The following is a 26,219-nucleotide window of genomic DNA, read 5'->3' as shown; positions in this document are numbered from 1 at the left end:
CCTTGGAGTACATCTGGCTGAGGATCTTACGTGGTCAGTACACACAAACAAAACAGTGAAGAAGGCGCAGCAGCGCCTCTTCTTTCTCAGGAGACTGAAAAGATTCGGCATGAGCCCCCGCATCCTCAGGACCTTCTATCACTGTGCCATTGAGAGCATCCTCACTGGATGCATCACCACCTGGTATGGCAACAGCACCGCCTACAACTGCAAAGCTCTCCAGAGAGTAGTGCGGTGCTCTGAACGGATAATTGGAGGTGAGCTTCCCTCCCTCCAAGACATCTACAGGAAGCGCTGCCTGAGGAAAGCGGGGAGGATCATCAAGGACTCCAGTCACCCCAGCCATAAACTGTTCAGACTACTTCCATCAGGAAGGAGGTTCTGCAGCATCCGGTCCCGTACCAGCAGACTGAGAGACAGCTTTTTCCATCAGGCCATCAGACTGCTGAACACGTCATAGACACCTCAGCTTCACTACTGGAACTTTAACATTATGCACTCCATACTGTATATAAATGCCACTTGTTTTGCACATATTCAACTCTGTATATTTTATATATTTTATTATTATTATTATTATTATTTTATTTTTATTTTTTTTACTATTTAATTTGTAAAAATGTGTATACACACACACACACACACACACACACACACACACACACACACACACACACACACACACACACACACACACACGTAGGAAAATATTCAGTATACACATCCAGAAATGCATACACTATTATATATTGTACATATATTTATTAGTTTCAGGTTGGCCATTCTTGTATTTTGCTCGTTTGTGTTGTTGTGTTTGCACATCTCTGTTGCTTGTGGGGCTCGCACACAAGAATTTCACTCGCATGTGCTGTGCCAGTGTGCCTGCACATGTGATGTGACAATAAAAGTGATTTGATTTGATTTGAATGTGTTCTTTGCTTGTAAGCAGGTTATGATTGGTCTTTTTAATTTTAAAAGCTAACATTTTAGTTCTCAAATAATCAGCTAAGACAAAAAAAATGTCAGTTACAGTAATTGCACTGCAAGGATTTGACACTTGTGTGATAGCAAACCTGAGTTCATTGTCACTATGCAAGAACAGACAAAGCCCAGCAGAAACCTTGACGAGGATCTTCATCTGCCCCCACCTGGAAGAGCTTCAGAAAGGAGAGACATCAGAGGCAAGAAGAGGGGTCCCTATTTGCTTCCAACTCTCAACAACACCAACGACCAGGACCAGGGACCACGACCTTCCCCCAAACCCCTGACAGGCCATCACCCTCCTCCCCCTCCTTGTCTCCCTCCTCCCCACACCTGAAATTCACTGAAGAGATGATGGAGCGGGTCAATGCTGGGCTTAGATCTACCCCCCGGCCCAATCCCTTTTTGTCCCCCATAAACCCCCCACCAGAGCGGCCAAAGGTTTGTCACCAAGCCCCGCCCTCAACAGTGCAATCAAAGTTACATTGCCCAGCCCCGCCCCCTTAGTTCCTGCTTACCACCTTCATGCTCTGTCTCCACAGTCTGATGTGTGATGTGTGGAGGGTCTGGGCTGCGAGGATTATGGCAGTGGTGACTTTTCCCAGGAGAAGCTGGGACCCTGTTTACTAGAAGGTTTTAAAAGTTCTGTACTTTTAGGTGACAGGAGACATGTGGCCTGGTCAAAACACAGAGAGCTGCACTCTAAAAGATCTTTAAATATAGTAAACATACCTTGTGTGCCACAGACTGCTCCCAAACACGAGGGGACAAGTAATACCTCTAAAACACTTAAGTTGGCTTTATTAAACGTTAGATCTTTAGCTGGGAAAACATTTTTAATTAATGATTTAATCACTGAGCACAGCCTTGATTTTATGTTTTTAACTGAAACTTGGTTGGACCAAAGTAACAGTGGAGCTGTTCTCATCGAGACGACCCCTCCTAACTACAGTTTTATCAGTGAGGTCAGGGCGAGCAGGAGAGGAGGAGGGGTTGCTGTCTTATTTAATGAATCATTTCAATGTAAGCAGCTATCTCCTGGAAGTTTTCAGTCTTTTGAATATGTGGCTTCACAGCTGAAGGCCCCATCCAAAGCTGTGTTTCTTAATGTTTACAGGCCTCCCAAATACTGCACAGACTTTTTTAATGATCTCAGTGAACTGCTGTCTGTGATCTGTGTTTATTTCGACTGTGTAATTATTGTCGGGGATTTTAACATCCATGTGGACAACCCTCAGGACAAAGGGACTAAAGACCAGAGTAACACTTTGGGCTGACTCAGCATGTAACACAGGCCACACATAATAGAGGACACACTCTTGAACTACTGATCTCCAAGGGCCTGAGCATTTCAAAGGTTACTGTGTCTGATGTGGGCCTGTCTGATCATTACTGTGTTTTCTTTGAAAGTAAAATCTCAGCCCACACAAATATATCAACAACAGTGATCACAAAACGGTGTATAACTGAACACAGTAGTGCAATTTTTAACCAGGTCTTCCCATTAACACCTGACCTGTCCAGAGGGTCAGTCAATGAGCTCGTCAATAGCTTCAATGCTAAAATGTTAAATGTTATGGACACTATTGCTCCCATTGAGGTGAAGGTTTTCTCTGGAAGGAAGAAGTCTCCATGGAGAAACTCCACACTGGTGAAAAATGAAAAAAGAGAGTGTAGGAAAGCTGAGCGCAGATGGAGAAAAACAAACCTCCAGGTTCACTATGACATCATAAAGAGATACTTCGCAATTATAATTTACAACTGAGGAGTGCAAGGAGGTCCTACTTCGCTGACATCATCACCAAAAACAGTCATAATGCTCGGGTCCTATTTGCTACAGTTGACAGGCTAACAAACCCTCCTGTGTCATTGGCAGCTGAACTTCATTCGACCATGGCCTGCAATGACTTTGCCAAATCTTCACAGACAAAATCCAAAAGATTAGACAAGCAATTGGTACATCAACAGCAGATTCAGGATATGTACTGTGTCCACCGAAAAACTGTTTAAACACCATGAAACAGTTTCACCCTATTAACAGTAAAGATCTGGAGGACATCTTAGGTCAACTGAACTCCTCCTCTTGCTGTTTAGATGTCCTGCCAACAAGTTTTTTCAAAAAGGTCTCAAAGACTTTAGAGTCAGACCTGTTACAGATCGTCGACTTTTCTTTAATGTCAGGTGTGTTTCCAGAACCACTAAAAACTGCTGTAATTAAACCTATACTGAAAAAGGACAATTTTGACAAGACACAAATGAACAACTACAGGCCGATCTCAAATCTCCCATTTTTAAGTAAGATCATTGAAAAAGCAGTTTCTCAACAGCTTAATTACTTCTTAACACAGAATAACTGCTATGATGCCTTCCAGTCAGGTTTTAGACAGAACCACAGCACTGAAACCGCTCTGACCAAAGTGTTTAATGACATATGGCTGAACACAGACAGTGGAAAAATGTCAGTCTTAGTTTTACTGGATCTCAGTGCAGCATTTGATACAGTTGACCACAACATATTACTCAAACGACTGGAGAACTGGGCAGGTCTTTCAGGAACTGTACTAAACTGGTTCAAAACATACGTAGAAAACAGGAAATACTTTGTATCAATAGGTAACTTCACATCTGAGCAGACAAGTATCACATGTGGAGTTCCCCAAGGTTCCATCTTGGGACCCCTTCTGTTTAACATTTACGTGCTCCCACTGGCACAGATTATAAAGAACAACAAAATAAACTATCACAGCTATGCAGATGACACACAAATATATATCACAATCAAATCAGTTTATTTATATAGCACTTTTCACAGGATAAAAACCACAACGTGCTTCACAGTAATATAAAACAGAAATACATACAATACATTAATAATAAAACACACAGCACAAATCTAATTAAAAGCCAATCTAAATAAATGAGTCTTAAGCTGCTTTTTAAAAGAATAAATACAATCAAGGCAATGTAATGATGGAGGGAGAGCATTCCACAACCTGGGGGCCACCGCTCTAAAAGATCTATCACCTCTGGTTTTAAAATATGTTCGAGGGACTACCAACAGCCTTTGATTAGAAGATCTCAGGCTGTGAGAGGGAGCATGGGGTTCTAAAAGATCATAAATGTAAGCAGGGGCATCACAATCCAAAGCTTTAAAAGACAATGTCACCAGGAGACCGAGGCCCTGTACAGGCTCTTGGTAAATGCATTGAGGAAATTAATGACTGGTTGTGCCACAATTTTCTCCAGCTAAACAAAAACAAAACTGAAGTAATAGTCTTTGGTGCCAAAGAAAAACGATTACAGGTCACCTTAGAACTTCAATCTATACACCTAAAAACCACAAACCAGGTGAGAAATTTGGGTGTAGTGATGGAAGCAGTTTGACTGTTTTTTTTTAAACTTAAAACAACACAGTCATCTCAAGAATATTTCAAGGATAAAAGATCTGATGTCTCAACAGGACCTGGAAAAACTAGTCCATGCATTCATCTTTAGTAGGCTTGATTACTGTAACAGCACCTTTACAGGTCTACCTAAAAAATCAGTCAGACAACTACAGCTCATTCAGAACTCTGCTGCTCGAGTTCTCACTAAGACCAAAAAAGTGGACCACATCAGTCCAGCTCTGAGGTCTTTACACTGGCTGCCTGTCCGTCAGAGGATAGACTTTAAAGTTCTGATGCTGGTCTATAAAGCTTTGAATGGTTTAGGACCAAAATACTTCAGCGACCTCCTGACCCAGATCCTCCTGGATCCGTTTTTTTTATCAGTTCCCAGAGTCAGAACCAGACACGGAGAAGCTGCATTCAGCTTTCATGCTCCTTATATCTGGAACAAACTCCCAGAAAGCCTCAGACCAGCTGAAACAGTCAGTTTATTTAAAACCAGGTTGAAGACTCACCTGTTCTCAGCTGCTTTTGAATAAAACACCAAATCCATACTTTTAAGCTTAAATTTCAAAACTTACATTTTAACTACTGATTTTATCTACTGTTCCTTCTTTTTTTCTTTTTTCAATTTTAAATCATGCTTTTTATTTGTTTTTGTTTTTTAATGTCTCTGTAAAGCACCTTGAATCACCTTGTTGTTGAATTGTGCTACATAAATACACTTGCCTTGCCTTTCTTATGGCATTTCTGGCTGTTGGTCACACATAACAAGCAACATGAAGACACAATTCAAATTTTGGTTGAAATTCTTTTTAACACTTTATAGAATAAAAGGCTAACCAACTAAATCATGTTTCCCCTTTGACATGACTGTTTCGTAATAGACTGTGTGTGTATCCAGCAAACAGTTCACCCACACCTGCCCAGTGTGGCGCTGTGCAGACATGTTTGCTAGGACATTAATAATAATTAAAGAAACGCCATACAGGGAGATGTGACTAGTGTGGAGGAGATGGAACCAAATGTTATATTACACTGTCAGAAAAATGAAGCTGAAAGAAGGCGACTGATTCAAAGCCTCCATGGTGTTGTAGTTCAAACATTGACCTGACAAACCAAATGTCCATTTGAGACTGGAAAAATATATAAATGCTTGGGGTTTGTGACAAGAAGGACATCCATGTAAAAATGAAATATGTGGTGCAACAAGAGAGCAGCAGAAAGTAGTGTTTTTTTTTTTCAGACTTCATACCATTTGCTGGTTGTAATGTACCAGGGAGCACAGGTGGGCCTTACACTGTGAGGCCAAGGATGGTCCCCAGTATGGCAGCCCAGACCTAGAGCGTGGGCATACTGTGAGTACACTGCATAGCGGTACTGTGGACTCCTTTCTGCTTAGTGTGGGCAGCCCGCACTATGTGTTGCCCCTCTGGTGCCCATCTGTCCTGCCTCTCATGCCAGTACAGGGGTCTGCAGTTGGCTTCCCACTGTGAGCTGTGTGGGTTTCCATAAAATCTGAAACTCACACAGGCCCCAACCACCATATTTGCTGGGAACAGAAACACAGTAACAATGAACTCAGGTTTGCTATCACACACTTTTACTGTATAAAATGTGAAGAACAGCAGATCATTTCTTGTTTGCAGCAACCCTCAAAATCACCTTAATGGCATTCGTTAAAATGCACTCCTTTGTAAAATGTATATCTTCACTACGCTATCATTCGTATTTATAGAACCAAGACAAACTTGTTTAAAAAACACTGACTATAAACTGGAGGGCTGGTACTTTTTTTTGTTTGTTTGTTTGTTTTCATACAGTACATGTTTTAAGTGCACAAAAGTCAAAAATCTACTAATCCAGAGTGAAAAGAATACAGGAGCCTTCATTCACTATAGTAACAGGCTAATAATTATTTGGCAAAGAGAACCAAGAAACTCAAAGGCAAATCTGAAAGTCACATGGGAGGACATATTAAAGGCCTGTTTCGGTACAAAAAATAGATATATAAACAATATACAAATACAACATAAACATCTAAGTTTCCATCCCTGTGAGTGTAGTACATATCATTTGTCACAATGACCACTGAAGGCAAATCATAGAGACACAGAGGGTCCTGGTGGCGTTTCTCTGTCTGCGTGCTGGAAGCAGCTTCAGAGCTCAAGACTGCGCTTCAGCTTCAGGATCGTCGTAGATGTAGCTGCCGACACCTCCGGTGTTTACGCCTGAGAAGGGTAGACCAGACGTTTAAATTTAAAGGGTCTGTTCACTCAAAAAACATACATTAACACGAAATAACCATTTGGCTGGTTATGGTTCACTTTGCAAAGGTTTTGGGATTGGTTCCTGAAAAATACAAACATCGACTCCATATAATTGTATCCTTCTTTGCTATAATAACATGGAGCTGGAGTATGATAACACAGACACAGCTTAAGATTTTCCAAAGTTTTCCAGCCTTGTAGACTAAATAATAAAGACTAACTAGCTGTCCATGTCAATTATAGTATTTACTAGACTTTTTAAATCCTCACACAGTTTTTTTTCTCTTCATATACATTTCACATCGACATAGATATTGGTATTATAGGTCACCTTGAATCTGATCCTTCAAGGTCATAAAACAGTGAGTATTTATTTCTACCCTGAAAGCTGACTAATACGACTGCCTCAGATGTATTTATGTCACTAAATTAACATATTTTACAGATTTTTGTGGGACACAGTGGTTTGAGCCATTGTTTTAAAAAACAGTCCAGCACCAGCCTTCCCCGCAGCCCAATCCCCCCCTCCCATACTCAGATTACATACCTTTTGGTCCAAACAGTACAGCATAGCATGGTTTGTGGCAGTAAGGCTGCCCATCATGCTGAAACACAGAGAAAACCATTCCTCTCAATTCTTCCATATTTGAAAATGTTTTCACTTAGTGTTTCATTCTACCTTAACTCTCAGCAACATTCAGTGTACATGAGATAGAAACAACTACAACATTTATCTGCTTTCTCTTTTTTCTACCAGCTGAAAACCCCAGAACACAATATGCTAAATATAAACAGCTTCTATTAACTGACATCAATCAAATTCAGCAACAAACACATTTTATACCTCAGCAACATCTCATCATGTGATGGCTGGATTGAATTTTAACACTAGACAGGCTCAGCTTATTTTTAACTCGTGTCTGGGGCACAATAACTGGATGGGGATGTGGCCACAGAGATGTTACACCTCACCTTTACTTTAGCCTGACAGACTAAATCCTTTGAATTACAGCTATACAAATTAAAGATGATTACATGAAGATGAATGTCAGTGATGTAGTGGCTCATCCGGTTCATGAGCCATCACGGCTCACGTTTACTGATTATAAAATGACAAATGGGATCTTAACCCTCAGAATGCTTTGGGTGTAAAGCCATTAGGGGATCATTTTGTGACTCTTGTGAACTGTCGGTGAACAGACAGACACTGATGTCTCACCATGTTAGAAGTTTATTGATTCTTTGGCTGAATTAACTAAAACATTTTCTTATGTGACTCAAATACTATATGTGTATTTTTGACAATCTACCTGTAGAACATCTAGGAACTGACTCTGTCTTTCACCCATGATGACGCCTTGACTAGACCCACAGTTACACACATATAATTACAGTCTCATTGTGTGCATTTTAAAACAGCAAAATGCCATCACTAGCACTGATGTTAAGTTAGTACAATTAAAATAATCTGGAGCCATAAAAACAACCTGAAAAAAAAGAGAAACTCACTAAACATTTTTGGCATAATAATAAATTGAAAAATGGAGATCAGAGATTTATCATAATGTGTAGCTGGAGCTTGTGATAATGTGTCCTTTTCTATCTTGTGACATAATCTAAGTCAGTAAAGAAAACACAATACATGACTGTATGACAGAGAAAAGACGAAGATGTTGTGTATCTCTGTGAAAATTAAAATTGTGTTCAACGATTTCACACTCTGAGATCTTTCTTGATTAAACGAATACATTTTGAATATGACTAGAGTAACTGTCTGTGTATCTAATCAAAAACACTAACATTTTTACTAATACTCTGATTTCCAGCTTTGCAAACTGACTCATCTCTCACCTCTGCATGGCTGCCCGGTGCCAGAGTCTTATTGCATCTCTCACAGCGCAGACAAGGCCGGTGCCAGTTCTTCCCGAGAGATGACACCTTCTCAGCTGCACAGACAGAAACACGGACCATGGTAGAGACAGTCATTACACCGAGCAGAGGACTAAAACAGACAGTTTCCAATGCTTATGTAGAAATGTAGGACAAATACATGCTTGTCGCACAATTTAAATATGAAACAGCATTCTGCTCACCAAAATACACTGTCTTGTTGCATCTGGGGCAGATGTTGGGGCCTCCAGAGAAAGATGAGAAGCTTGCAGCTGCAAAAGTTACAATGAATTAAACAAAAAAACTTAATAGTAACTACATCAGATATTTAGTGATTTAAATAAACGCCATTAGATAGAATTTGTGGTTTACATCATTTTAGTTGTACCGTAAAGCCAGAAGCCTAGAAACTAACTGAAAACAATATTGTTTTAAATAATTATTGGTACGAAGTAAGGTAATTTAATCCTGCCAGTTTTTGCAGCATTAGAGATTGCCTCAGTTCTCTAGTTTGAGATGTAATGATCAATCTGCTGTAGTGAGATCAGCACCTTTGCACCAACAGGAACATGGACTGCACCACTTTCTGAACAAACCATCAAAAAGATAATTAAAGACACATGCGTGTAGACCATCAAAATAAAAATAATAATAATGGCTACAGAAATAAATATGTCTGGGAAAATACACAGGAAAACATAAAATGTTTAAAAATGTCACAATAATAATAATAAAAACATGTAAAATTAAATAAATGAAAACGAAAATGAAAACGAAAATGAATTCATGTCAGTGCCCGTAAATGCATTACTTTGCTGTAGGATTACGGCACTAATTGATATTTTTACTTTAGCTTTGATTCTTCATATTTCTGTCCTTAGTTTTCTCCATTAATTCTCACTTTCCCTAAAACATATCTGGGGCTCATTTATTCCTTTTGTGTTCTTTAGTTTGCTGTTCCAAACCTGAATTAAACTGTATCCTGCCACAGAGGCACTGAGTTTCTCCTCCTTCCATATGACAGTTTTTCTATTTCTGCTCCACATATTTCTCACCCTTCACTGGTCCCCGTGCGGGGGCTTTTTTCTCCTCCTCTGGTTTGGCGTTTGTTTCCAAGGAAACGGCTGCAGGGGCTTCGTTGACAGGATTGTCGTACACGTAGGATCCAGCTCCACCGATGTTTACACCTAAAAACATCAAATGGTAGAATTCATAAATCTAAGTTTTATGAATCTGTGTTCATCGTCTGTATTTGCACATCAGGGAGAAACCCCACCTTTTGGTCCAAAGAGGGTGGCGTAGCATGGCTTGTGGCAATAAGGCTTTCCATCATGCTGCACAGTGTAAAGGGGACAGACAGAGGAAACATCCATTTCTTAACACATAGAATAGAATAGAACTTTATTAACCCCTGGGGAGGTTCCCTCGGGGAAATTGTGATTCCAGTTGACCTTAAATACAAATAAAAAAAAAAAATCAAGCAGATACAAATGGACTGAAGCTATACCTGTAACTGTTAATATTATGAACCAGACGGAAAAAAGAAAAAAAAAAACGGCAGTTATATAAACTGTTGTTTTCAGTCTGTGTGGATTCACATAATCCTCCAAACTTGGACTGCATTTGAAGGCATTTGACTTTGTCTAACCATTTATTTTTATGGTAATAAAAGCCCTTATCTCACTTTTGTTTTTAGACATAAAATAAGCCTCACTGATTCAGTAAAAGTAATGCTCCTTGTCATCTAGACACTGTCATCGTTTATATAAATACTCTGTGGAGTTTTTTCAGTCATCCCAGGAATGTACATTCACACAGGATGTGTTTTTCAGCTAAACTCAATTGAACCTTTCAAGCAAATATGCATGTCAAAGTGGTTCACATGACAAGACCAAAAAAACTGAAGACTAACAATAAAACCATTCTGAAAGCAGACAAATGTGCACAACTACTACTACTACTACTGCACATTCACCCAGTGTACATACTACATGTATATATATATATATATAATGTTCTTCCTCTACACTCCCCCCCCCCCCCCCCCCATTTTTGCACATGTCGAGGAGCGTGTCAGGCTACATTTCACTGTGTGTTATACTTGTATAACTATGCATGTGACAAATAAAGAACCTTGAACTTGAACAATAAAGGCCAAAATGAAGCACTGTGAAGAAAATACGGAGATAATGGACAATAAAGTTGCTCTCACTGACTAAATCAATGCATTTTAGCAGCGTACAATGAATACCATTGTCAGCTCATCTGTGATTTTCAGTACATCCCTTCCTTCTTAAAATCTAATTAAAACACAGCAAGAGCCACAAACAGTTTAATCTGATAAGTCTGATGAGTTTTAAATAACAGGCTGCTGAGCTGTTAATTTTATGTACAGCTAATTTTGTACCGAGTTTGTTCTGAACAGACTGAAGAACATCATGCATTGTGAATGATGATGAGCTGTCATATGTGAATATAAATGCATTATAACAATGATTAAAGGGGGACACAGAGTACAAATCTTCGAGCTTATTTAAACATGATTAGGCTAAGCATACTCATTTTCATATAACTTGCACTACATGCACATAACCACGATTCAAGTCTATTTTCTTTAATCAACAGTTGAAACTGCCATCTCATCAAAGCACTAAGATGTGTGAAACCCTGTTGTCTCTGAGATTTACGCCTTCTGGTTTATGGTTCTCTACAACAATGTCAGACAATGTTAAACTCCTTAGTAAAGTACAGGCGCTTCCAGGTTTCTCGGAGGAGTGACGCACTGAAGATACACAGGTACTGACTTTCCTGCACAGTACATACGTGTTTTCAAAGACAGCACAGTAACTGTCCAAAAAATCCAGCTACTTTCTGCTGATGTTAAATGATCAGGTTTTTTGGTTGATTTCAAAAAGTCTGTATTTTACCATCAAACCAGGCTTACAGCCTCACAGTGCATGGGACATTATTGTTCACAGTCACGGTTTATTATGTTGATGCAATGTAGCCTACCAACATAACCTTTGAACATGAAATATTTGCACTTCATAAAACAAAAACAAATCATAACTGCTTAAGGAAAATGAAGCATATACACTCTTCACATCCTGTTACCTCAGCATGGCCTCCCGGATTCAGAGTTTTGTTGCAGCGCTCACATTTTAGACAGAACTTGTGCCAGTCTTTCCCTAAAGATGACACTTTCTCCGCTGTGGGACAGGAAGAGACAAAGATCGTTTGATGTTATATCGTGCTTTTGGTTTATGAAACATAAAATAAATGGACTTAGTCCTGGAATTTCTTATAATATAATGAAGTTAATGAAGTCACAAGTTCGTCACAGCATGCATATATAAGTCTTTGGATCCAAAACGATATCTGGACTAGTTTGCAATAATTCATTGGTAGTGTGTGTGTGTGTGTGTGTGTGTGTGTGTGTGTGTGTGTGAGTGGGCGGGGACGCTATAAACAATTTAGATTATTTGAATTTTGGGAAGAACCCACTGCAACCAGAAGACCCACAAAGGAAAAGAAATATGCAATCTCTACTCAGAAGGCTGGATTCAAACCCAGGACCTTCTTGGTGTGAAACTCTGACCGCGGCACTACAGTTCTGCCCCCACTAACACACTAACAAATATTACTTACTTTTAAGTTGGATCAGTTTATAACTCTGGTAAAGTTTGAATTCAAATCTGTGTATAACCTTTTGAGTAATCCTGAAAACTAATAAACAAACTAACAAATCATACAGTACCAATCACATGGCACTCTTGACAGAGGGAATATGTTAATAAAATCTGATTATAAGTGCACTCAATGAAGTCTGAGTCATACTTTTACAAAATAAATGCAGTGACTGTTGAGAAAGAGCCATCCTCTATGGGTCAGTGCTTTAGTGCTTAGAAAAGAGCGCTGCCACTGAATGCAGAGAAAGGGGAAAACGTTTTTTTTTCTCTTTCTTTTTGTGCTTTATTTGTGCACCAGTGCGATCACTCCTCCACAGGCAGGATCCTTTTGCTGCTGCTTTGAACAGAACCCATCTTTTCTATGAGAAAAAGAAACATTTTGTCCTAAAAAAAAAAGGTTATTTTGATACAAAAAGTAGCTAGTTTTGCCATGAAATCAACCTTCACATATGGGTCCAGCAACCTTTGGAAGAAATGATATGCACTGTTATTAAGGTTTTTGTGGGGGTGTGTGTCAGCATGTGAAGTACAGTAGCAATTATATTTTCTGACACAACCTGAATACACAAGATAAGCACTAATGTATTCTGAATTATAACAGCCGAGTGTCGGTCGAAGTTACAGACGACATTTAATGGGCACTTATGAGTTCATATCAGCCTGAAGCACATTCTTTCCACTGCTTTCTAAAGGGCAGTGTGGTGACTCAGACATTCCATTTTTCTTATTTATTCCTTTTTTTTAATAGAGCTACTGTCTGTTCTTCCATCCCTTCACATACTAAAGTTACCTTAATCTGAAGGTAAATCTAAATGTGAAGTCTTAAAAAATACCTGTTTTAAAATTTGGCAAGGTCGATCAAACAACTGATCTCTTTCCTGTCTGGATAATGGATGATCTTTGGATAATGTTAGCACAGCAGGGACTTTTGGAGGTTTTCCTCTGTTTCCAGTCTTAATGCTTAAAACCACAGAGTAGTGAATATATACCATATCAAAAACCCACAAAACTGACAACCAACTAGTCCTTTAACATTAAAACTGTGTTTAACGAAGGTGGAACTCATACACACAAAGCAAAAACTGCAGTAACTTTCACACATATATGTGTGACATGTCTAACACCACTCAGAAAAAGTTGGCATAAAGAGAGAAGAACTAAAACAACTTGTTTCACATGGAGGATGGAGTGAAGGACTTCACCGAGGCCAAGAATAAGATAGTTAACAATCATTTTCAACTTTGAATCCAGCACAGCCACTTTGATTGAGCCCTTTAATGAAAATACTGAATTGGAAATGAATGCAATCCCTTTTAGCATAATGGACACAAATACAAGTTGGAAATCACAGAAACTAGAGTGCAAGTTAATGACACCTGCTGCAAACATAACACATAGTACAGTGTGTTCAAATTACTCTGTTGTCCAAGTCACTTTGCAACCCACTTCCACCCATGCTCTTCCCGTTCATGCTGCTCCTTATTAAGGTATTATCCATGGTCATGTGATACCTGCTCTGCTCTGTACAGGGGGTCTTGCTGTTGCTCTTTCCACCACCAACTTTTAATCTCTGCACATTATGGTAGGACAGAGCTGTACCACACTGTACCACCAAATTACCATAGATGGAAAGAGCTGTCTTCTGTGGACTACAGCGGTCATGACTGAACTGTTTTTTTTTTCTACCCAGTTATTTATGTGACTGCAAGGGAAAAATACATACAGTGTGAGTCAAGAGGGAAAACAAATATTACTCTGTTCAGTCAAAAGAAAAACATCATAACCCCCTTTTTAAGACCCGCAGTTTCAGTCACAGAGACTTTTTTGTCTAAAAGACAGGAGGATGGACAGAGGGAGCGAGAAATTCACTGACAGTTGCTTATCTGTTTGTCCTCCTCCCAAAATATCTCAGCTGATACCCTGAGACTGATACAACATGACACTTCCTGTTTAGACTCAATGCCTGGCCTCCCTGTCAGTGTGATATCTGACAGTAAGTCCCACCGACACACAGAAATATGCCTGGATGGTGAAGGGCTCCAGTCTGCACAGCATAACATTGGTTTTCTTCTGGGTTCTTACTCAAGGAACTGAATTTACTGAAGAAATCACATTAGCTCAGTTTATTATTTAAAAATCACATTATAGACTCCGTGTCTCGAGCATCATCTTCTTTATGGCTATCGAGAACTTTGCATCCAGAAATCCTAAAGGCTAAACTATCTCTACTGTAATAAAATCCCCTGCAAAACAACAGTATCCACTTCTAGGAGGAATACATTTTTGCCAGAACCTCGTTTTTTTTTTTAAAGCTTCTAATTTCCTGCAGAGTTTCAAAAGAGAGAGAGAGAGAGCAGCAGTTTGACTGAGCCTGCAGGGTGTGGTTTTGCTGTTGTTTTCCAGAGAAATGGGGAAGGGGAAAGAACAAAAAGAATATTGATCCATAAAACGAATTGCCAAATCAATCAATTATTTACCATGCCATATGGCATTGCACCCAAATGGAAAAAAGAAGAAGCTAAAAATAGATGTTAAATTAACTCCTTAGTATCATAGTACCTCACCCTATTTGACAGTATTGTTTACTATCAAGTGAATATAGTATCCAGTAACCAGGGATTAACACGCTTAAACTCATCCTACCTGCTTCTAAAAGCCAACATAAAAAGGATTTTTCACAAGCTGTCAGAAAACACAGCTGAGGCTATGACTACAGGTCTGTTAATGGCTCCCTGTAATCTTATCCAAAGATAGTGAACCCATCACTGCCTGATATGGGTTGTGTCGATATGCACCAGTTGTCTGTTGGACTCTGAGATTCACCATCTGGGGAATTTTTGGATCAGTTTTAGAGAAAAACTGTCACTTTGATTTCACATCCAATCTGGCAACGTGTCCGTGGTACTCAGCTGTGAATTTCTCTGACATTCTGTTGGACTGCTTTTAGGACCCAGAGTTTTGTATTGTAATGTAGTTACATGCTTATTTTGATATATTCTGTAAAAGACTTTCAAGCTTTAAATCAAATTTGACAGGTTAAAATAGTTAATAAAAAAATTTACATGCCTTTACGTGGGTGAAATTATGCCCCATACAGTGACAGAGGATGCCACTGTATAAGGCATCCTCTGTCACTTTGTCTTTATATGCCACTGTATAAAGACAAATAATATTCATACTGTATATTTTAAAGTACTTTGACTCAGTGACACGACAGTAACATTTTCACACTGTAAATATAAATATCACTGATGTGGAGATTATGTTGTGACACTTGTATATAATTAGTTTGACTAATACTGGCTTGACTGATCAGCTGTTATTACCCCAACAAAGATAGACAACACGGTAAATGTGTGGTCCAATAAAAAGGATGCAAGAATGTGATCGATGAATATAAAGACAGACTCTATTAGTTAGTTTGCCCACAAGATAACATCACACAAAACCTCAAAGGATTCCAGTTAAAAATCTCTTTGTTCTGTGCAAATGGTAAAGGAAATAATGAGTGATTTAGTGTGAATGCATTTTTAATGTACTACCAATAAATAATTCATATGTGTAAATGAATTCAAAAATCCACCATTCACGATTCTAATCATTGTTTCCACCTAACACATAATAAAAATCATCCAACAGGATGAATGAGTGTCTTAAATAGTTATGTCTCTCTGTGTGTGGGAGACTCGATAAGCCTATTTATAACAAAACAATGCCCATTTTGATCAATGGGTGGAAATCTTCTGTAGAGCTCTAAAATCAGTGATGTATCCGCAAATTCTCATTATGTTGTATCCGAGAAAACACGTTATCGATTATAAGTAAAAGTCGATTTAAAGAATACTGCACTGTCAGTCTTTCATATTATAACCACCCCCCGGTTGACTATAACACTCCCACCCAGCGGTCATCGCATCTGTTAGAATCATGATGCTGGGCGGCCTCTGCAGCGGCTGCTCACTCACCGAAATACACCGTTTTCTCGCATTTTGGACATTTTGACGCCATGGTCGGTGTAAAGAGAGGAACAGGATCTTTTTCTGTTGGTCCTTTCTGTCTGTCTGCAGCTCCGGCGGCGCAGACACACCTCAGATGATGCTGACGGCGGCGGTGACTGTGATGAGACTGCGCCTCACATCCACCCTCTGCTTCTTCTCTTTCAATTGTATAACTCCGCCCTCGGGGTGACATCATGCAGCTCGCAACCCACCAGACAAAAATGTACATTTATGCCTCTGCATATCCTGTAAAAGCTTTTTCAAAAAAAAAGAAAAAAAAAAGCCTCGGCCAAATTATCACATTGCTTTTTACATTATCATCATTTCCAGAGAACATCTGCTGAATGCACTGCTGCCACTCAAATTTCTCAATATAGTACCAGCATCAGCCCAAGGCTCTAGTTACACTTTTAAAAACCAAGAGAGCATTAAAGAAAGTTTTTATTGCACACGTTCTACTCCATTAATTATTGTAAACCCATATGCACATATATACATTGCTGTGCCAGCCTCTGGTTTGGAAATCTGGTTAATCTGATATCCTAGCAAAGTTAGCTCTTCTGCATTAATCAGTGTTGCCTTTTAGTTCTGTTTGTTTCCCCTGTGTGGTTGTTAGGTTACACAGCATAGCTCTGCACAGGGAATGTTAAGTGATGCTCCGCAGCTCCCAAGTATATTACTCCGCATTCTTGGCCCAGAGATACCAGGGAGCTGACAGACAAACGACTTTTACGTGGGGTTAAGAATAAAATGTCAACACTAAATTATTTGACTATTTTAGACAGAAAAGGGCAAAAAATTCAGAGAAATCACCAGGATATGAAAATTGTCCTCACAAAGTGGCAAATTTAGAATATTAAATGTCTCAAAATGACACAACATATTACTATGAAGATATGGAACACTATGCAACATAACCAAAAATAAAACAGAAACAGTAATAAAAACACAGTGTATACAGAAAAAATGTAATAGGATGATATTTCTTTAAATGCTTGGTAAGTCATTGACAGTGTAGTTGTATCTTTCTCTTAGTTCTACTAAACAAACCAGCTGCTGACAGGCGTTTGATATTTTCCATCTGCACTAGAGTGCCATCAATAGTCTCAATATTTAAGTTATCTCAAGATCAACTAACCCAGGTGTTGCACATTGATGTTACATCTTTGAGTTCAAACATAACTAATAATAATTTGCAGTTAGAGGGAAAAGTGAAATAGCTATCCTTCAATGCTGTTTAAAATAAATGCAGCATAAAAGATCACTTTAATTTACGTAGTGCCATTCACAACAGTCGTCACATAACACCCCTCTGTGAGCAAGAACTTGGGAAAGAAAAACTATCTTTTAACAGGAAGAAAGCTCCAGCTGAATATATATATATAAAATTCTGAAGTGTAGTCGGATGGTAACAAAGAGAGGGAAGGTAGCCAGAAAAGAGGGGATAAAACTACCAGAAGGCAACATTGCAGACATAGAGGACAGTTACAAGTACCTGGGGATCCCGCAGGCAAATGGGAACCATGAAGAGGCCGCTAGGAAAGTTGCAACCACCAAGTACCTGCAGAGGGTCAGGCAAGTCCTGAGGAGTCAGCTGAACGGTAAGAACAAGATCCGGGCTATCAACACCTATGCCCTGCCCGTGATCAGGTGCCCTGCTGGGGTAATAGGCTGGCCAAAGGAGGAGATAGAAGCCACTGACATCAAGACAAGAAAGCTCCTTACCATGCATGGAGGGTTTCACCCCAAGTCCAGCACCCTGAGGCTGTACGCTAAGCGGAAGGAAGGGGGCCGGGGACTGGTGAGTGTCAGCATCACAGTCCAGGATGAGACAAGGAACATCCAAGAATACATTGGGAAGATGGCCCCAACTGACCGAGTGCTCAGTGAATACCTCAGGCAGCAGAAACCCAAGAAAGAGGAGGGAGACGAGGAACCATCATGGAAGGACAGGCCCCTGCACGGTATGTACCACCGACAGATAGAGGAGGTGGCTGATATCCAGAAATCCTACCAGTGGCTGGACAAAGCTGGACTGAAAGACAGCACAGAGGCACTAATCATGGCAGCACAGGAACAAGCTCTGAGCACAAGATCCATAGAGGCTGGGGTCTATCACACCAGGCAAGACCCCAGGTGCAGGCTGTGTAAAGATGCCCCAGAGACAATCCAGCACATAACAGCAGGGTGCAAGATGCTAGCAGGCAAGGCATACATGGAACGCCATAATCAAGTGGCCGGCATAGTGTACAGGAACATCTGTGCCGAGTATAACCGGGAAGTCCCGAGGTCAAAATGGGAGATGCCCCGAAGGGTGATGGAGAATGACCGAGCTAAGATCCTGTGGGACTTCCAGATACAGACGGACAAAATGGTGGTGGCTAACCAGTCCCAGCCATTCACCACCTGAACCCACCCATCCAAGTTTTTTAATTCAGTTTACTGAAACCCACATAAAATGAATAAAGCATTAGGAGACAGTGAGCAGAGAATATTCAACCAGAAAACTGCATCAGTAAAACTTTTTTTATTAAGTCTCCTTGGCAGACACGTAGTGTAAACACACATAAACTTTAGCAAAGATGGAAACAGTAGCAGGTTTTTTTTGTCTGTGGTTAGTACATTTGGTCTTGAGCCAAATGGGGCCTGGGAATGCACTAATCTTAAAATAAACACCTACGGATGGCGTCTGTCTGAAACCTTTGGCACAGATATCCACATTAACTATATGTCATTGGTGAAGCAGAGGCTCAGCTCTGAAGCGGCTTCTGTCTCTGATCAACCTAAAAGGCTCTCATATTGCATTTCATGTGTATGAAAGCTACACAAGGACAACCTGATTGTTTTTAGGAGATATAATTTATTTTAAAAGTGTGGGACTCCTGACTCTGTTTGGACCCTTGCTCAAGTTGTTCAGCTTGCCAAGTGCAATATGGGCAAGGAATAAACACATAAATAAGTACAACAGTATTTTATTAATATAACTACACTAATAGTCTGCAACTACTTGCCAACAAAAAAATAGGCAGCTGTGCATCACTGTTAGCCCTCGTGGCTTCATTTGGCTTTTAAAGGATGATGATTTTGCTTAATGTTTAAATATTAAAAGCAAGGTCCAGTTCAGGTAATTTAATTGAGCAAAAATAACACCAAGAAGAGAATAATACAGCACAATACAGAAAGAAAAGAAAAACAAGAAAGAATTAGCTTGTAGCTAATTGCTGTTACGTTGTTAAAAATAAAAGGACTACAATTTGTTTAACTAAGTGATAGAAGATGGGGAAACAGAGATTTTTAGAATGTGTTACTCTACAATTGTGTTATATAAGGGGGTCCAGAAAAAGAAACTAAAAGTTATGATACAGGAATACTGGGTTAAATCACCAGTCAGTGACACTTTGTTACTTTTATGGAGGAAAGTAAATTTAAGATGAGCATTTGTGTTATTTCTCATGGGACACTATTTGAATTTACTTTTGCAGCTCTCTGTTAACATAAACACAAAACACAGTAACCACTGGTGCAAGTGTTGCTATGAAACAATGAAAAACACATTCTGCAATAGCAACATGACTTTAAAGATAGATCATCCAAATACTCTGGATAATATTCTGGAGGAAACAGATATAGTTCACATTGGATCTGCTTCTTTGACGAGATCTGTAAAACAAACAAACAAAAAAAAAGGATGATGGAGCTGTTAAATCAAAATCTCGAGTTTCCTATTAATTTCCTCCTTCATCTACAGGTGCATCCAGTGAAAACCTGTGACACCTTTTTATCAGTGATCAAAATGTGAAACACGACTTCATCCACAGCTTTTGACACAGTATGCACACTGTGATTTGAAGAGAGTAGGGCCAAATTGCAGTTACAGTAGAGCTTTTTGACATGCAAGTCGAATCAGCTTGACACAGAAAGTTGTTATTTGCTCGCGCCACAACTTTGAGATCAGTGGTGAAACTGCCTTAAAATCTTGTATTTCCCATCATTCCAAGGATTCAGGTAGACATTATTTGTCAAAAAAAAAAATTAGATGTGATTTTCTTGGGTTTTTTGTAGTGTATGTATATTGTCCGTTCTATAAACATAAATTGAGACACACAAGTATTTTTAATTTCAAGTGCTGAATGTTGCATTTGTAAGCATATACAGAACAATTCTCTCAAGAAGTGGATGCTTTACTAGTGTGACATACCCCAGAATACCATAAATTATACTAGAAAACAAACAAACAAAAAAATCCCAAACACTAACAGGACAGGAAATGGATAGAAAACTGTGATCAGATTCTTTCTTAATTTTGAGAATATCTCAATAATTTAATTATATTTGACTTCCTTGCTTTAACAGATGTAACTGCATTGGTCTAACAGTGAGAAAAGTAGATTTTAATTTAAGTGAGACATTTGGACATTTAGGTAAATGATGCTTTACCCTGCTGAAATAACTCTCACCCCTGCTCCCTTGAGCGAGACACTGAAGTCCATCTGTTCCTCTAGAGCTGCCCTGAGGTTGAACTCTGAGTTGTTCTGCTCTTATTTAGATGTTTTGATTATAAAGATGACAGTTTGAATGCTTGAAATGTCTGTGACTGTGGAGTGTTGTAAAACTGAAGGATTGAATCAAGTCTCATTGACTGTAATTGTGTTTTAATATTTACCAAACAAGGTTCTGAAGCAGGCATTGACTCTCTCATTTCATTTTCTGAAGTATTTTTAGCAGTTTCACAGGGGTGAGGACCCAGACGCAGGGCACAGAAAACTGGGAACAAGTCCAAAATAGATATTTTTATTCAAGAACATTCAGTGTTCATGTACAAAAAGACAGGCAGCATTGGAAAAGAAAACACAAACAGAGCAAGTAATTAATATATCATTCTAAAACAATACACCCATTTGTACTTACCTTTCATCAAATTTTCATAAAGTCTACATTTGAATTGTATATTTTTTTTAATATTCTTTACTCTCACACTCTTAAACACTACCACAGCTGTCATATGCACATCTAAAAATTAAGTTTATGCAATAACAATTGTAATTCCTCAGATCCCCCCTTGTCTTAATGATAGAGCTGTAATACCAAGAATTCTGTTGACTTAAAATCTCTGCATTTTTCATGGATTTCCTTCCTGGCTTCACATAAGCTACACTTGCCACAGGCATTTTCTAGTTTTAGCCATACAGTGTTTTTAGGAGTAAACTACTGTACAGTACTTTTCTTCTTATGCACAGTGACACTGCTGATTTTTCTGCAGCAGCTGTATTGTTATCAGATTGTAGTGTATATTTAAGCTCTTAATTTTTATTTTATTTATTCTTTTTCAAATTTTAAAGTTTATTAGCTGCACATTTAAAGTAGACTTTTCATGTTTGATTTTGAGGTGACAACATTAAGATGTAAACAATAGAAAGATGTACATGGGAGTCTGTTTCTTGTTGTCTTCCTGACATGAACTGTCTGTAGTTGTCCTGACAAACATCTTGATGTGTAACCTTCTTTGTAACCAGACCACAGTTTGCTTTAACACACTGTCTGTCTGATTTAGTTTCAGCTCCTTTGTCAGTCTGCCCATGTCCAAAGAGTGGTACTATTTCTAAACTCAGTGAAGAGCCATATAATACTGTTGCAGTTATGCTGAGCAATCATCACGCTGCAAAGAGTCTTCATCACCATCTCTAAACAGTGAAAAAAGACTGTTTCCCAGATGCTGCTGTTGTCAAAAATGAAAGAGATATTTTACCAGCAAATTAATTACGTTTTTACCAGTTTGTGTCTCATATTTGGTTGAAATTTTAAAATAATGTGTGCTGTATCTCTCATTACGGGCGATCGTGGCTCAAGAGTTGGGAGTTCGCCTTGTAATCGGAAGGTTGCCGGTTCGAGCCCCGGCTTGGACAGTCTCGGTTGTTGTGTCCTTGGGCAAGACACTTCACCCGTTGCCTACTGGTGGTGGTCAGAGGGCCCGGTGGCGCCAGTGTCCGGCAGCCTCGCCTCTGTCAGTGCGCCCCAGGGTGGCTGTGGCTACAATGTAGCTGCCATCACCAGTGTGTGAATGGGTGAATGACTGGATATGTAGAGCGCTTTGGGGTCCTTAGGGACTAGTAAAGCGCTATATAAATACAGGTCATTTACCATTACGTGTAATTTTCAAAATCATTAAATGGAAAAATATATAAAGAAATAAATACACTGGATTCACCGGAATGTGATGATAGTGCATTCTCTCTTTCCCACATAGCAGACAGGTCTGGCCCATATCTGGTGTCAAGCCGGCACTGCTGGCTGACTTCTGGCATGGTAAGCGGTACGTCATCCAGATATAGGCCAGGCCTGGCGTAGATGGCACTGTTTATGTGATGGCATGCAATATCTGGCCCGATTATGGTTTGGTTTATGTGGCCCAGGCTCATAGAAAACAGGTCTTCCCTGGATCCGGCATCAATCAGAATCAGAATCAGAAAGGGGTTTAGTGCCAAATGTTGAGCAGGTTTACAACATTAGGAAATTGCTGCGGTGCTTCAGTGCAAACATAGTGTCATAAATAGCACTTAAATAGACATGAAAAAATAAAAGTAGGGATAAGAATTAAAAGTGCTAATAAAGCTGGCACTTCTGGCTGACTGGTGTGATGGTAGGGTGTATGTTAACCAGATATGGGCCAGGTCTGGCAATGATGGCACTATTTATGTTCCTATGTTCCTATTTTAGGAACATAGGAACATGGGAACATATAGTATTGCAACAAATATTGCAGCCAGCGTTTCAAACGCAGGTTTGACAGGTTTGTGAGTGTACACTTTATCCAAAACCTAGTGAGGGTTTACTTACAGTTAAGACTGGGTGGTTGTAGCTCAGGAAGTAGAGCAGGTCCCCTACTGATTGGAAGGTAAGTGATTCGATCCCTGGCTCCTCCAGTCTGCATGTGAAGAGTGTGAATGTGTATGAATGTAGTTAGGAAGCACTCGGTTTATAGAAAGTGTGTAATTGGGTGAGTGTGGCATATGGTACTTTGAGTAATCCGGGAGAGTAGAAAAGTCCTATATAAGAATCAGTCCATTCAGTGTCTGAACAGAGTTTTGTCATGGTGCTTTTGCACAGTTATGTTCCGGCACATGTTGTTATTTCATGGCTTGAGTAAGGTACACATTAGGCTGACATCTGGGGCCAGAGCCCACACATGGACCAGCACAAGACCACCAGTGTGTCTGCAACTGGCCTTGTGCTGGCCCATGTGTGGGCCACATCTGGCAAACCAGGTCTGGGCCACCAAAGGGTCATCAATGGGCCATACCAATTTTGCTATGTGGGTTCAGTCTCTACTCTAATGACGCATGTCTGAAATTTCATCTAAAGATATATCTGTGTTGCATGAGTAAGGAGGTGTCACTTTGCTTCTGTTTCCAACATTTGTTGAATTAGTTGAAATAATCCATTTAATGTATCACAATTTAGGGTTAAACACAAACATTTGCAGTGGTCTGGTAAATGACGTAAGACAAAGTTGGAGATGTTAAGTTACTAGTGAAGATATAAGATGGCCCTAATGTGGCTGTCAATTTCTAGAGTGCATTTCTTGTCAGAAATTGAGTGTTAACACTCTGATGAAAGCTGCTCTAGCACTAGGTCCCCCTTTTTGAACATATAAACATATTTCTGTTGTTATGAAATGGTTGATAACAGGTCTTGATGCATTCTCAATCATGCAGGAAAGTAAATCTCCAAAACTTGATTCTGCTCATCTGGATGTAGCGTTTTGTGGGAGAAACGTTTCGTCACTCATCCAAGTGACTTCTTCAGTCTCAGCTGACTGCAGGTTTCCCCAAATCTTATAAACAGTAAATTTGCATAGTGACTGAAACCAGCCCACTGAAGGAACAATTGTCACGAAGTGGGATGGACTCAAGTGCAGACAAGGCAGCTAGAATACAGTTCCGTTTATTACTATACAACACCAGGTGCAAATATATACAAGTGAGAGGGCGGGGGAAATCCAGGGCACAGGGAAATCCGGGAAAGGAGCTCTTCACACACGAGGGACTTCACAAAAAACACAGCACACCAGCAGCCCGCACACCAAGGGTTCCAGGGAAACGGAATTCCTGTTTACAGACAACAAGTGATTAATCCAAAGGGTCAGCGATACAAAAAGGCAACAAGAGACTAGTACTCCGGAGCTTACTACCGAGGTTACTCAATAGTCCAGCGACGAGATGTTTCCAGCCACTGCCTTAAGTAGTGGATGAGTTTAGGTGATGAGCCACAGGTGTGTGATTAACTTCAGGTGCGAGGGCCAGGGGCAGGAGCCCGCAATGAGCTTTGCCCTAGCAAGACACGGCAAGCGTGAGAGAGGTAGATGTAAACAAGAAACATATGTAGCCAACCTGAGTCAGCCGGGCAGACACGGGGACCATGACAACAATGGGCTGGGAGGTCAGTTCCTTAATCTTAATTATGCAAATTCTCATGACCATTGATCAACAACCACTGACCAAAACCCACTGATCAATAGCCATGAGTACCATTCACAGAGAGTTGAAGAGAGTCCCAACATGAACCTCAAAAATAAAATTTTAAGTAAAGAAAAACAAACATCAATTGTCTCAAGTGCCTCATTATGAATAGTTTAATATCGACAGAAACAAACTTGTTTCCATATTCTGTTTCCATAAATGCGGCAGCTCTGGTGCAGGTTAGTATTTATTGAACAGGAGTAGATACAATAGTGATGTGACGTTCTGTATCGAGGCTTCGAAGCTTGTGTCGAGTAATGGAGGGGGCGTTTCCGCGATGCGTGTATCGAGGCTTGCTTCATTTATGGGAGGAGCTGAAAATGATGACGTCTGAAGCCTCGCTGCCCGGCTGTACCATGTGACTGGTTCATGAAGCGATATAAACCCCTCAGACTTCATTCAAAATGTGGGTGTTTGATGGAGAGTTGCGGTTAGTGAGAGTTTGGAGACAGTTTGGAGGTTTATGAGAGTGAGGAGAGAAAGTCAGGAGAGAATGGAGCCAGCTAAGAAGAGGAGGATGTCCTCCCCTGTGTGGGAACATTTTGATCTTATTCCTCCCAACAAGGTATGTAAATTTCTACAGAAGATGTATTTTCATAATACTGATGGTGCAGTACAATTAATGTTAAGCTGTCTTTACTTTTGTACAAGGTGAAGTGTTTGCTGTGTGCCAGGGAGCTGGGATATAATAACAACACCTCATCCATGCTTAGGCACTACAGAGCTTTGCATGAGAATAAGGGGAACACCGAATGTGGAGCAAGACCAGGTGAGCCATCAAATGCCATGATAATATAGCATGCAGTAATGTTACTAAATGATATAACAATATTATACAGCTGTAATAAGTTACGTGTGTGATATTTATATTTGTGCTTTGTCTTTATTGTCTTTCCTCAGGAGAACAATCTCAAATAGATGAAGACCTGGTCAGCATGGTGATTGAGGACTCCCAGCCATTTAGCATTGTGGAGGACAAAGGATTTAAAAGATTTGTTAAATCATTAAATCCTAACTATGTTCTCCCCACTAAAGGTTATAAAAGCAGTGAAAATTTAGTTTTTACTGAATAAAATATGGGCAGGACTGACGCCTCAGTGTGTAGCTGTCCATACCTCAACGTTACAAAAGCACAACCACTGTCCACACCCCAACCACACCTCACCTCACAGTAAATGATCATTTCCATTTTAAGCATTTCCAAATGATCATTTTCCATACTGCCAGTATAAATATACAAAGTATACTGCCATCACTACAATATACATGTTTTACACACTCCTTTTGTTGTTGACATTTACAGGCTGTGTGCAAAAGGCCACACTCTTCAAATTCATGCCAACTAATATTTTTGCATTTTCCAGTAGGTGTCCTACTAGAGCAAATGAAGCTTCAAGAAGCTTTGCGCTGGGGTGAACCAATTGGATGAAAAGCTTCAATGCTTCATTTGCCCATCACTAAGATACAAACAGAAGCGGTGGGTGAACAT

The 26,219-nt window shown here is 39.8% G+C and overlaps 1 protein-coding gene across 1 annotated transcript; it reads right to left on the bottom strand.

Annotated features, from left to right (window-relative positions):
- Positions 1-5,948: 5,948 nt before the first annotated feature.
- Positions 5,949-16,591, bottom strand: LOC113006675 (cysteine-rich protein 2-like). The gene is made up of 8 exons (XM_026142773.2): positions 16,182-16,591; positions 11,642-11,736; positions 9,804-9,861; positions 9,583-9,714; positions 8,731-8,799; positions 8,489-8,583; positions 7,185-7,242; positions 5,949-6,598 (listed from the first exon to the last, which is right to left on the bottom strand). Exons 1-8 carry the CDS (start codon positions 16,441-16,443, stop codon positions 6,534-6,536), a joined length of 834 nt encoding a protein of 277 aa, XP_025998558.2. The 5' UTR covers positions 16,444-16,591; the 3' UTR covers positions 5,949-6,533.
- Positions 16,592-26,219: the final 9,628 nt, after the last annotated feature.

The sequence above is a fragment of the Astatotilapia calliptera genome, chromosome 15 (assembly GCF_964374335.1).
Source record: "Astatotilapia calliptera chromosome 15, fAstCal68.1, whole genome shotgun sequence".
NCBI classification, from domain to species: Eukaryota; Metazoa; Chordata; class Actinopteri; order Cichliformes; family Cichlidae; genus Astatotilapia; species Astatotilapia calliptera.
This window is presented reverse-complemented; position numbering and strand designations above follow the sequence as displayed.

Bases quoted from the DNA above. Each gene is read 5' to 3' on its own strand.
- LOC113006675 (XM_026142773.2), bottom strand. From the start codon at position 16,443: ATGTACATTTTTGTCTGGTGGGTTGCGAGCTGCATGATGTCACCCCGA. The intron at 8,584-8,730 runs GTGAGCAGAATG...CTGTCTGTGCAG, and splicing joins CAACAAGACAGTGTATTTTG to CTGAGAAGGTGTCATCTCTC. The intron at 7,243-8,488 runs GTGAGAGATGAG...TCTGTGTTTCAG, and splicing joins CACCGGGCAGCCATGCAGAG to CATGATGGGCAGCCTTACTG.